This window comes from Salmo salar, chromosome 24 (genome assembly GCF_965601325.2).
Source record: "Salmo salar chromosome 24, fSalSal1, whole genome shotgun sequence".
Classification (NCBI taxonomy): Eukaryota; Metazoa; Chordata; class Actinopteri; order Salmoniformes; family Salmonidae; genus Salmo; species Salmo salar.
Genome location: NC_138314.1, coordinates 13,754,290 through 13,767,543, shown reverse-complemented (window position 1 = coordinate 13,767,543; position 13,254 = coordinate 13,754,290). Strand labels below are relative to the sequence as shown.

General features: G+C 43.7%; 1 protein-coding gene across 1 annotated transcript in view; it reads right to left on the bottom strand.

The window, feature by feature from the left end:
* The window catches only part of si:dkey-112e17.1 (uncharacterized), a 37,769-nt gene extending 25,545 nt beyond the window's left edge, over positions 1-12,224 (bottom strand). The window contains exon 1 of the mRNA XM_014170884.3: positions 12,045-12,224. Coding sequence (XP_014026359.1) covers positions 12,045-12,125 — 81 coding nt within the window. The 5' untranslated portion in view covers positions 12,126-12,224. The remainder of the gene's footprint in view (positions 1-12,044) is intronic.
* Positions 12,225-13,254: the final 1,030 nt, after the last annotated feature.

The window sequence follows — 13,254 nt, the reverse complement described above, 5'->3', positions numbered from 1 at the left end:
CTGCATCCAATTTGTTGAGTAAAGTGTTGGAGGCTATTTTATAGATGACATCGCCGAAGTCGAGGATCGGTAGGATGGTCAGTTTTACGAGGGTATGTTTGGCAGCATGAGTGAAGGATGCTTTGATGCGATATAGGAAGCCGATTCTAGATTTCATTTTGGATTGGAGATGCTTAATGTGAGTCTGGAAGGAGAGTTTACAGTCTAACCAGACACCTAGGTATTTGTAGTTGTCCACGTATTCTAAGTCAGAGCCGTCCAGAGTAGTGATGCTGGACGGGCGGGCAGGTGCGGGCAGTGATCGATTGAATAGCATGCATTTAGTTTTACTTGCATTTAAGAGCAGTTGGAGGCCACGGAAGGAGAGTTGTATGGCATTGAAGCTCGTCTGGAGGTAGTGAGTGTTGCAACTGAGGACAGACAATTCTTACACACTCGGCGGTCCCATTCTGTGATCTTGTGTGGCCTACCACTTCGTGGCTGAGCCGTTGTTGCTCCTAGACATTTCCACTTCACAACAACAGCACTTACAGTTGACCGGGGCAGCTCTAGCAGGGCAGAAATTTGACGAATTGACTTGTTGGAAAGGTGGTATCCTATGATGGTGCCATGTTGAAAGTCACAGAGCTCTTCAGTAAGGCCATTCTACTGCCAATGTTTGTCTATGGAGATTGCATGACGGTGTGCTCAATTTTACACACCTGTCAGCAACGGGTGTGGCTGAAATAGCCGAATCCAATCATTTAGTTTTAGAGTCACTAGATTTCCTGTTTCCTGTTTCCGGTCACAACTTGCAGACTTGTTTACGCTGCTGTGCGTTTTGTTGCCGATCTTACTTTGCTACCTGACGGTTTTTTACTTTTTCATTACCGTATATTTTTACTTTTTCCCCTCACTCAACTTTTTTCATTCAACTTTTTCACCCCGGAGGTTTTATCTGGACATGGTTCGTCAGGACTTCAAACAGCCGAAGCTAAGTAACATTAACATGATGCCCTCTAATTGCAGTCGATGTACTTATAATATACAGGAGAACGATCGCCTTACGGCAAGGATAGCTGTGCTGCAAGCCCAGCTTCAGACGCGATCGTTAGGCAAGGGTAATTTCAGTGTAGGAAAGGATGAAACAGCGTCTGTGCCACCAGTAAGTACAGATAGTAACGTTAGTATAAACCCCCTCGCACGGTCCCCGCAGCCGGACATCTTTCTCATGGCTTCTGGAGGGAAACGCTGTAGGAATGCTCAACCGGTGTCGCTTATTCAGCCGACAGAAACTTTCAACCGGTTCTCCCCATTAAGCGAGTCGGAGGCCAAGACTTCTCTGGTCTCTACTCCTCCCGTTGTGGGGTCTGAGACGCCGACGGCTCCCACCATTAGCTCTGACAAATTGAAAACCCTAGTCATTGGCGACTCCATTACCCGCAGTATTAGACTTAAAACTAATCATCCAGCGATCATACACTGTTTACCAGGGGGCAGGGCTACCGACGTTAAGGCTAATCTAAAGACGGTGCTGGCTAAAGCTAAAACTGGCGAGTGTAGAGAGTAAAGAGATATTGTTATCCACGTCGGCACCAACGATGTTAGGATGAAACAGTCAGAGGTCACCAAGCGCAACATAGCTTCAGCGTGTAAATCAGCTAGAAAGATGTGTCGGCATCGATTAATTGTCTCTGGCCCCCTCCCAGTTAGGGGGAGTGATGAGCTCTACAGCAGAGTCTCACAACTCAATCGCTGGTTGAAAACTGTTTTCTGCCCCTCCCAAAAGATAGAATTTGTAGATAATTGGCCCTCAAACAGGACCAAGCTTGGCCTGTTGAGGAGTGACGGACTCCATCCTAGCTGGAGGGGTGCTCTCATCTTATCTACGAACATAGACAGGGCTCTAACTCCTCTAGCTCCACAATGAAATAGGGTGCAGGCCAGGCAGCAGGCTGTTAGCCAGCCTGCCAGCTTAGTGGAGTCTGCCACTAGCACAGTCAGCGTAGTCAGCTCAGCTTTCCCCATTGAGACCGTGTCTATGCCTCGATCTAGGTTGGGCAAAATTAAAAATGGCGGTGTTCGCTTTAGCAATCTCACTAGTATAAAGACCTCCTCCATTCCTGCCATTATTGAAAGAGATTGTGATACCTCACATCTCGAAATTGGGTTACTTAATGTTAGATCCCTCACTTCCAAGGCAGTTATAGTCAATGAACTAATCACTGATAATAATCTTGATGTGATTGGCCTGACTGAAACATGGCTTAAGCCTGATGAATTTACTGTGTTAAATGAGGCCTCACCCCCTGGTTACACTAGTGACCATACCCCCCGTGCATCCGGCAAAGGCGGAGGTGTTGCTAACATTTACGATAGCAAATTTCAATTTACAAAAAAAAAAACAATGACGTTTTCGTCTTTTGAGCTTCTAGTCATGAAATCTATGCAGCCTACTCACTCACTTTTTATAGCTACTGTTTACAGGCCTCCTGGGCCATATGCAGTGTTCCTCACTGAGTTCCCTGAATTCCTATCGGATCTTGTAGTCATAGCAGATAATATTCTAATTTTTGGTGACTTTAACATTCACATGGAAAAGTCCACAGACCCACTCCAAAAGGCTTTCGGAGCCATCATCGACTCAGTGGGTTTTGTCCAACATGTCTCTGGACCTACTCACTGCCACAGTCATACTCTGGACCTAGTTTTGTCCCATGGAATAAATGTTGTGGATCTTAATGTTTTTCCTCATAATCCTGGACTATCGGACCACCATTTTATTACGTTTGCAATTGCAACAAATAATCTGCTCAGACCCCAACCAAGGAGCATTAAAAGTCGTGCTATAAATTCTCAGACAACCCAAAGATTCCTTGATGCCCTTCCAGACTGCCTCTACCTACCCAAGGACGTCAGAGGACAAAAATCAGTTAACCACCTAACCGAGGAACTCAGTTTAACCTTGCGCAATACCCTAGATGCAGTTGCACCCCTAAAAACTAAAAACATCTGTCATAAGAAACTAGCTCCCTGGTATACAGAAAATACACGAGCTCTGAAGCAAGCTTCCAGAAAATTGGAACGGAAATGGCGCCACACCAAACTGGAAGTCTTCCGACTAGCTTGGAAAGACAGTACCGTGCAGTATCGAAGAGCCCTCACTGCTGCTCGATCATCCTATTTTTCCAACTAAATTGAGAAAATAAAAACAATCCGAAATTTCTTTTTGATAATGTCGCAAAGCTAACTAAAAAGCAGCCTTCGCAAATGGAGGATGGCTTTCACTTCAGCAGTAATACATTTATGAACTTCTTTGAGGAAAAGATCATGATCATTAGAAAGCAAATTACAGACTCCTCTTTAAATCTGGGTATTCCTCCAAAGCTCCATTGTCCTGAGTCTACACAACTCTGCCAGGACCTAGGATCAAGGGAGATACTAAAGTGTTTTTGTACTATATCTCTTGACACAATGATGAAAATAATCATGGCCTCCAAACCCTCAAGCTGCATACTGGACCCTATTCCAACTAAACTACTGAAAGAGCTGCTTCCTGTGCTTGGCCCTCCTATGTTGAACATAATAAACGGCTCTCAATCCACCGGATGTGTACCAAGCTCACTAAAAGTGGCAGTAATAAAGCCTCTCTTGAAAAAGCCGAATCTTGATCCAGAAATTATAAAAAAACTAAAATCGGCCTATATCGAATCTTCCATTCCTCTCAAAAATTTTAGAAAAAGCTGTTGCACAGCAACTCACTGCCTTCCTGAAGACAAACAATGTATACGAAACGCTTCAGTCTGGTTTTAGACCCCATCATAGCACTGAGACTGCACTTGTGAAGGTGGTAAATGACCTTTTAATGACGTCAGACCGAGGCTCTGCATCTGTCCTCGTGCTCCTAGATCTTAGTGCCGCTTTTGATACCATCGATCACCACATTCTTTTGGAGAGATTGGAAACCCAAATTGGTCTACATGGACAAGTTCTGGCCTGGTTTAGATCTTATCTGTCGGAAAGATATCAGTTTGTCTCTGTGAATGGTTTGTCCTCTGACAAATCAATTGTAAATTTCGGTGTTCCTCAAGGTTCCGTTTTAGGACCACTATTGTTTTCACTATATATTTTACCTCTTGGGGATGTCATTCGAAAACATAATGTTAAATTTCACTGCTATGCGGACGACACACAGCTGTACATTTCAATGAAACATGGTGAAGCCCCAAAATTGCCCTCGCTAGAAGCCTGTGTTTCAGACATAAAGAAGTGGATGGCTGCAAACTTTCTACTTTTAAACTCGGACAAAACAGAGATGCTTGTTCTAGGTCCCAAGAAACAAAGAGATCTTCTGTTGAATCTGACAATTAATCTGGATGGTTGTACAGTCGTCTCAAATAAAACTGTGAAGGACCTCGGCGTTACTCTGGACCCTGATCTCTCTTTTGAAGAACATATCAAGACTGTTTCAAGGACAGCTTTTTTCCATCTACGTAACATTGCAAAAATCCGAAATTTTCTGTCCAAAAATGACGCAGAAAAATTCATCCATGCTTTTGTTACTTCTAGGCTGGACTACTGCAATGCTCTACTTTCCGGCTACCCGGATAAAGCACTAAATAAACTTCAGTTAGTGCTAAATACGGCTGCTAGAATCCTGACTAGAACCAACAAATTGTATCATATTACTCCAGTTCTAGCCTCCCTACACTGGCTTCCTGTTAAGGCAAGGGCTGATTTCAAGGTTTTACTGCTAACCTACAAAGCATTACATGGGCTTGCTCCTACCTATCTTTCCGATTTGGTCCTGCCGTACATACCTACACGTACGCTACGGTCACAAGACACAGGCCTCCTAATTGTCCCTAGAATTTCTAAGCAAACGGCTGGAGGTAGGGCTTTCTCCTATAGAGCTCCATTTTTATGGAATGGTCTGCCTACCAATGTGAGAGACGCAGACTCAGTCTCAACCTTTAAGTCTTTACTGAAGACTTATCTCTTCAGTAGGTCCTATGATTAAGTATAGTCTGGCCCAGGAGTGTGAAGGTGAACGGAAAGGCTGGAGCAACAAACTGCCCTTGCTGTCTCTGCCTTGCCGGTTCCCCTCTTTCCACTGGGATTCTCTGCCTCTAACCCTTTTACAGGGGCTGAGTCACTGGCTTACTGGTGTTCTTCCATGCCGTCCATGGGAGGGGTGCGTCACTTGAGTGGGTTGAGTCACTGACGTGATCTTCCTGTCTGGGTTGTCGCCCCCCCTTGGGTTGTGCCATGGTGGAGATCGTTGTGGGCTATACTCGGCCTTGTCTTAGGACGGTAAGTTGGTGGTTGGAGACATCCCTCTAGTGGTGCGGGGGCTGTGCTTTGGCAAAGTGGGTGGGGTTATATCCTGCCTGTTTGGCCCTGTCCGGGGGTATCATCGGATGGGGCCACAGTGTCTTCTGATCCCTCCTGTCTCAGCCTCCAGTATTTATGCTGCAGTAGTTTATGTGTCGGGGGGCTAGGGTCAGTCTGTTACATCTGGAGTATTTCTCTTGTCTTATCCGGTGTCCTGTGTGAATTTAAATATGCTCTCTCTAATTCTCTCTTTCTGTCTTTCTCTCGGAGGACCTGAGCCCTAGGACCATGCCTCAGGACTACCTGGTATGATGACTCCTTGCTGTCCCCAGTCCACCTGGCCGTGCTGCTGCTCCAGTTTCAACTGTTCTGCCTGCGGCTATGGAACCCTGACCTGTTCACCGGACGTGCTTGTTGCACCCTCGACAACTACTATGATTATTATTATTTGACCATGCTGGTCATTTATGAACATTTTAACATTTTAACATCTTGACCATGTTCTGTTATAATATACACCCTGCACAGCCAGAAGAGGACTGGCCACCCCTCATAGCCTGGTTCCTCTCTAGGTTTCTTCCTAGGTTTTTGGCCTTTCTAGGGAGTTTTTCCTAGGGAGTTTTTCCTAGCCACCGTGCTTCTTTCACATGCTTTGCTTGCTGTTTGGGGTTTTAGGCTGGGTTTCTGTACAGCACTTTGAGATATCAGCTGATGTACGAAGGGCTATATAAAAATAAATTTGATTGATTGATTTGATTGATTTGATTTGAATGTCCACATACTTTTTTATATATTTTTTAAGAGAAGAAAGGAGGTCCTTGCACCCGGTGTTGTTTGTCCACAGCTGTGAAAAGGCACTGATACACAAGCCCACGACTTATACAACAAGTATGGTGTGTATGCATGCGGTTATCCCGTGCCCTCATATTCACTCAGCGTGAATTTACAATCGGTTAGCTTCCTGATTGGGCTCTAACTGAAGCTGCCCCCAGTGACCTCTGAGAGCATAGTCTTCACAGCACAAAATATGGACCTTTACAAACCTCCATCAAGACCATAATCTTCTTTGGTCGTCAATGTTGGTGCCACAAATGATCTCTGCTCTGCATGAGACAGTGGAATGTTCAGCATTGTGGTGGTGGTGGACCCTCCAACTCCACATAGATATGTGGCTGGGTGGGCGGGCTGTTGGATGGAGGGGTTCCAGATTTGCGGTGCACACACCAATTAACAGTTTCCCTGGATTTTTCTTCTTCTCTGGATGGAAGGAGGTTGCAGTAACAGTCATTAACTTAGTATGCCTAGCCTAGAAAGTAAAGCATGTGGGCGAAATGCAGTCAGTCAGTGTTATCTGTCACCATGGTGGTTTGGACCAATTAGGAGAAATCATTTCCAGATTTGGAATGTGACCCAGGCAGCGAATGGATGCATCCTAAGTAATTAATCTCTCAGCAGCTGAGCGAGTAGCCCCACCATGCAGGATGACAACAACACACACAGCCAGACCAGCCAGACCAGCTAGCAGGGCAGGGCTGCTCTCCCCGCCTGGCCCATTCATCTCATTTAAAGTAACAGTATAGGTTATTTACCACCATGCCAACCTCACTGTCTGACCAATATGTGTTTACAGTATGATCCAGTCTCTTTACGGAATTTAAACATTTAGCTAGGCGATGAATTCCTCAGTGGTTCTATTTTTAGGTTGTTCCCTCTTTTAATCAACATGACAATAACCAATGAAATGATTGCAGTATCTTCTAATGTCAAACATGCACTCATTTTTGTAGATGTTAAGGTGGTGTATTTATCAGAGTTGAACCCTACATTTTGGGGTTGGATGAAATGAATACCAAGCTTGTTTACGCTATTCCAAAAATCAACTTAATACAAAAGAGGACAAGAGGACAAAGACATCATTTAGAGTGCCCCCTCAGGCAGATAATTGCAAAGATAGTGAGCACCCTATGCACACAGAAACTAAAGCTGGGGACGCTGACAATTCAATATACTAAGGGCTTTCGTTGTTCAGTTCTAAGAATTCTGCTGCTCACCCTCACTCAGTCACAGTGGCTGGAGACAAGTCTTGACAGTTCGTAGCCTTATCGATTCTCCTTCCTAGTGTTATAGTAGTGTGTGGTCATAGATAATATTTCTTCTAACATGGCCCAAAGGAGAACTCTGCAATGAGACAGGTAAGCCTTTTATGTAAATGACACCAGACATTGCCATAGACATACAATGACCGTGTGACATTCAACTCATAGTGGGAGACAGTAGGCTACAGCACCAGAATACACAGGAAGTGGGATAATTATTTTATAGTACTGCAATCTGACTCTGCTGCCAAAGTTGTCAGGAAGGATTTGGTCATTAAAAAGAACTCCTTCTGCCAGACTCTGTTAATCACCTGTAAGCACTGAACAGATTAGGGGGTCTTTCCCAAATGCTAACAACTGAACATAATTAAATACCACATAGCCCATAGACACTACTTATAACATGGTCATGTTATGGATTTACTAGGTCATGTCTGCCTTCTGTTTTATTTACAGTACAGTGGCAGATCAATAGTTTCCTTTTCCCCAGATAAATAGCATAAGTACATGTGCAGTAAGTCAATACTGTAGTGTCCGTTGTTCACATACAGAACACTCAGAAGAGGAGAGCAGATATGACTAAGAATGCCTACAGCATGGATCATCCACTAGATTCAGCCACGGGACAATTTTTTATTGAGCGGATGGTGAGGGGGCAGGAACAAAATTACAAATAATTTGTAGACTGCAAATTGACAACAAGAAGCCCAAACAGATATATTATTTGACTAAAATGATGACATATTATTATGATCACTCTATTATGTGTTGGAATACTTTGGAAGAGATTTACTAAATTAAAATCACTTGAGAGTTGATTTGCTGGTGGTTTTTTTTACAGTCTTTTATGTCCAACAATTTGGACATAAAAGGGGGGCCAAATAAATAGAGTGGATCAGTGTAGCGAATAATTGATGTAATCTTGCGAGATCAGTCTGGTTGTACGAGGCTAGCAGGTTTCTTCCTAGTTTGGAAACTACACCGAATTGAGAATAAACCCTAACTAGAGTGTCACCTGGACTGCTGCACCATCATCTCTGCTGCACAACCAGCTGAACACGTTTCAGGTGAGTTACACCTCCAAACCCCACCGTAGTGTGGATGTGGAAACCCAATAACCAGGGGGGGGGGGGGAAGCCACTGATCACACCATGCAATCCAGTGCCATGTAACACTCCGACAATGAATTGTAAGGGCCGGTTGGGTTACACTTAGTATAGTAGTATTTAAGAACCCCCTCTCTCAGACAAACTGCTGTGTGTTGTGTAGCTACTTGCAGAGAGCAGGGGTAAGGTGTCACTATTCGACAGTATGTACAGGGTGATTCATGAAGGCTATGGTTCAAGAATGAAGACATGAGGTCCATGTCAGTGTCGGGCAGGCAAGCAGCTTGGGTTGTTTTCACCACAAAGTGAGAGAGTGAACCGGCGCTGTGTTCCAAATGGCACCTTCTTCCCTATGTAGTGCACTACTTTTGACCAGAGCCCTTTATAGGCAATTTGGGACACAGACAGAGAGAGGAACAGGAGGTGAACATGCCCTGCTCTCTGCTCCAATTCTCATTTCTCTGCTCTCTCTGTCTGACTATGGCATACCATTGCCGTTAACCTCTACTAAGGTACAGTCACGTTGAGGACATGTTTCTCCCCATGGTTGTAAATGTAGCTTTGCCAAGTATTGCCACGGATGTTCAAGAAGATGTTCAGTTTTACCCTGAGTGCCCTCACAGTGTTCTACAGGAGAACCATTGAGAGCATACTGTCGGACTGCATCACAGCCTGGTACGGCAACTCCACCGCCGTGGATCACAAGGCTCTTCAGAGGGTGATATATGCAGCCTAACGCAACCTACAGGACACCTACAACACCAGGTGTCGCAGGAAGGCCAAGAAGATCATCAGGGACCCCAGCCACAGCCACCAGCAGCAGGCTGATCATTGAGTGAAATAGAAAACAAAAAAGTAATAATATACACATTAACAACTTCAATAGTGGTGAATGTCGTTGGTGTGGGGGCAGAGTAAAGTCTGTTGGGGGGGGGTGAAATGCCCATAGAAGGGGGGGGGGGGGGCGGCAGCAGGAGAGAGCATGGTGATAAGGGGAGTAGAAGGGGGGGGTGGAGCAACAGAAGAAAGAATGTCCATAGGGGGAGTAGCAGGTAAGATAAGTGAGTGTTGAGGATGTCCATGGGGAAGAGTAGCGGGTAAGATAAGTGAGTGTTGAGGATGTCCATGGGGAAGAGTAGCGGGTAAGATAAGTGAGTGTTGAGGATGTCCATGGGGAAGAGTAGCGGGTAAGATAAGTGAGTGTTGAGGATGTCCATGGGGAAGAGTAGCGGGTAAGATAAGTGAGTGTTGAGGATGTCCATGGGAAAGAGTAGCGGGGGGAATGTCCATAGGGGGAATAGGAGGGGGGAGCAGGTAGCTGACAAGTGGTGGCTAATCAGCAGCCTGATGGTCTGAAGGTAGAAACTATTGGCTCTCAGTTTTTGCCATCATGCTCCTGTACTGCCAACGTCTGAGTGATTGAAACGGGGAGAACAGGACATGGCTCCACCCCCCCCCCCCCCCCCTTCTATGGGCATTTCACCCCCCAAACAGACTTTACTCTGCCCCCACACCAACGACATTCACCACTATTTAAGTTGTTAATGTGTATATTATTACTTTTTTGTTTTCTATTTCACTCAATGATCAGCCTGCTGCTCACCCTATGGTCATTCTAACCCATTCCCCCCAACAGTCTTTACTCTGCATACATCCCAATGGACATTTATTTATTCATAATAAATATCCATCAGCTGTTATTATGTATATAGTGCTATGTCTATTTATATTGTTTTTACCATTTTCATTATTTTATTTCACTAGTCCAGTATGTTGGAGCTCAAAGCCTAAGATTTTTACTGTACCCTGCAATCACACCTGCAACAATCTGAATCTCTGAACCCTCAGGTCGGTGGACAATCCATCTCTGAAGTCCATGATTCGGGCGGAACAAGCTGACCCGCCCAGATCTTTATTTAGCAAATCCCTTTCCGTGCTTATTAAATACTGCGCATATTTATCACTTTTAAAACCCTTTTTAGGATGGATAACTTATGCATTTTATTGTGATTGTATCCACTTTTACTCCCGCTGATATCTCAACATTTTAAAGCCTGGGTTTTACCCGACCTATTTAAATAAGTATACCCTTTTAAACTCATTTGTCCAGGATGGTGGGCCACTGCAATAGAAGCTGACATTTTAACAACCTAAACGGATGGTTTTATTTCGCTGTAAGTAGATTATTTTTTTTTTCTTCACACAACTCAATGGAGACACAAACAACATCAAAAATAACCATTCATCCCACTACTCAAATATTACAAACCATTACTCCCCTCCCAGTATCCTGAAGAACAAGTTTCCATCCTCTACGTCCTATTTGTTCTTTACCCCTTCCCCCAACCCAAATCATTTTACCCTAAACAGGGTTCGTATCCTATTCCAAACCCCCCTCCTCTATTTTATTATTAAAATTGTTTTACTTTACTTCTTGATATGTTTAAATCCATGAAAGTTTGTTTTAACCAAATCAAGTTGAGGAAGAGAAAATTAGAATTCGACAACCTCCTCCCTCTTGTATCTTGACAAACCTGACCTTCACCAGACTGATACATGGACAAGAGGTATAGAAGAGGGCATTAAGCCAACATTACTCAATATGTTCAGTTCAAACACGTGGCAATAACCTAATATTGATGTATTGATGTATATTTGCAATGTCTTACAGTTGTGAAAAGCTGATATCTGCAATTATGTATTCATTGACAAAATGTGCAATGGAAAATCCCATAAAATAATGGCTTATTTTGCATAGTTACCAACCCAGCATGACTTTGAATTTGGGATTATTAGAATTGGAAGCTTCCTACTGAAATGCATGTCAATACACTTTTTTGTAGTTTTGGATGAGATTATAGATTATTTTAAAGTATAATGGTATTAGATTTTTTTTAAATAATACAATAAAGATTAGGTAAAACTATACTCAAATTTCTGTACGTGAGCCCTGTATGCACGGGTGCTGTATTCACTGGACTATTCTACTACAACACGTTTACAGTGCATTACATCATGTACGTTCACCATAATGACAAATTACCCTGGAAAGGCTATATTATGTCTTTCCCAGTGTGGGTACCAACTACACAACAAGGAAACGTGTTTCATTTTGCTTACAAGTTTTCTGCCAGTCACTCGCTAGCGGTTCGGGGGGCAGTGCCCCTGTGACAACAATTTTGGACCCCCGAAATGTGGAATATGAAATAATTTTTACATAACTCATTTTTGCTATCGTTCTTTTTTTTACATACGTTATTAGACAGTGGCAACGATGATGATCATGAACATGGTATTTTGCCTGCTAATGCCTGCAATGCAGTGAAGAAAACGATATGACAACAATAACGTCTAATGTAACTGGCCCCTCTAACAGTACAACTGGCCCCAGCTTGGACCCCCTCCCAGTTGAAATGGTCTAGAACCGCCACTGCAGTCACTAGAAGCCCGCTGACGGGTGACACGATTGATTGCGCTTTTTCATGAGGCAAATGAGACTGTAAACAAAGAGCAGCCATGTATTACTTACTTTCTGTGCAACACATCCCGTGACCCATAGTAGATACGCTGTCATGAACACATGTGCCCAGAACGAGCTGTTGCAGTTCATTTTCCTTATTTCGTCCTTTTCTCCTACGCACACTGAACCGTGACCCGCTCTCGCTCCCACTCTCCATTCACCTGAACTCTCGGGAGCGCGCTTTCATCCTTCGTGGACCCGCATACAGAAATCACAGGGGGTTGTACTGAAGCGCCCACAATTTGGCAGTCAGTCTTATTTGTCAACAATAATTTGGACGAACATAGCTTCCAATGCACCAGCTGTGGGATTAGAAACAGTAACCTACATTTCCTTGTAGTTGGTCAGCTGCAGACCATTGATTTTGGAGTAACTTTATGGTTATGTAGTGATTTAAGAGGAGCAGAGCTCTGCCACATGTGCTATAAAAGTAATACTCTCAAACAGGCTACACTATTCCCCCTTTTCTCTAGAAGTGTCCGGAGCACAAACCCAATGTGAACATGTGAAGCCTACTCTTGCACTGATGCCACCAATGAAGCAATTGGGGGGGGGCATCGAAACACAGGGCAAAGTGTGAGCTTGAGCCAGTGTAGGTTTGGGTGTAGTGACTTTATGAATGAATTTCTAGCAAATTGAGAGGGGAAAGCTGAAGCGGAGCAGGGCTGAACCAGGGACCTCTGGTTACAGGGCAAGTGCACTACCACCTGTGCCATAAAAGCCCACGCCTCTTGTCAGAGGCAATATACTATCCTATAGGAAGGCTATGTAGCATACGTAGCATAAATGCAGAGTTGAGAATCCTTTTGTGTAAACTCTGTATGGAGTTAATAAGATTAGCTGATATTCATAAGCATGCTGATTAACAGTGCTGTAGACCTACAGAAGAACAAAATGCTCACTAAACCGTTAATCATATTGTTTGTCTGACTTTAACAGCGTTAAGGGCAAATTAGGAGGAAATAGCATCTGTTGTCAGCCCTGTCAATGTTAATTAATCATTCCTTGACAGTGGCGATTTTAGCATGTCAATCTTGGTGGGGAAAAACTCACCAACAAAAACATGTAGATGCATGCCAGACCATGTTTGTATGTGGCTTTATTAACTTAATGATTATTTTTAAAAATGTACATAGTTTGCGAACTGATATGTGACACACGTATTCATTCAAAAATAACATGCAAAACAGGCATCAACAAAAAAATAACATATATTTTC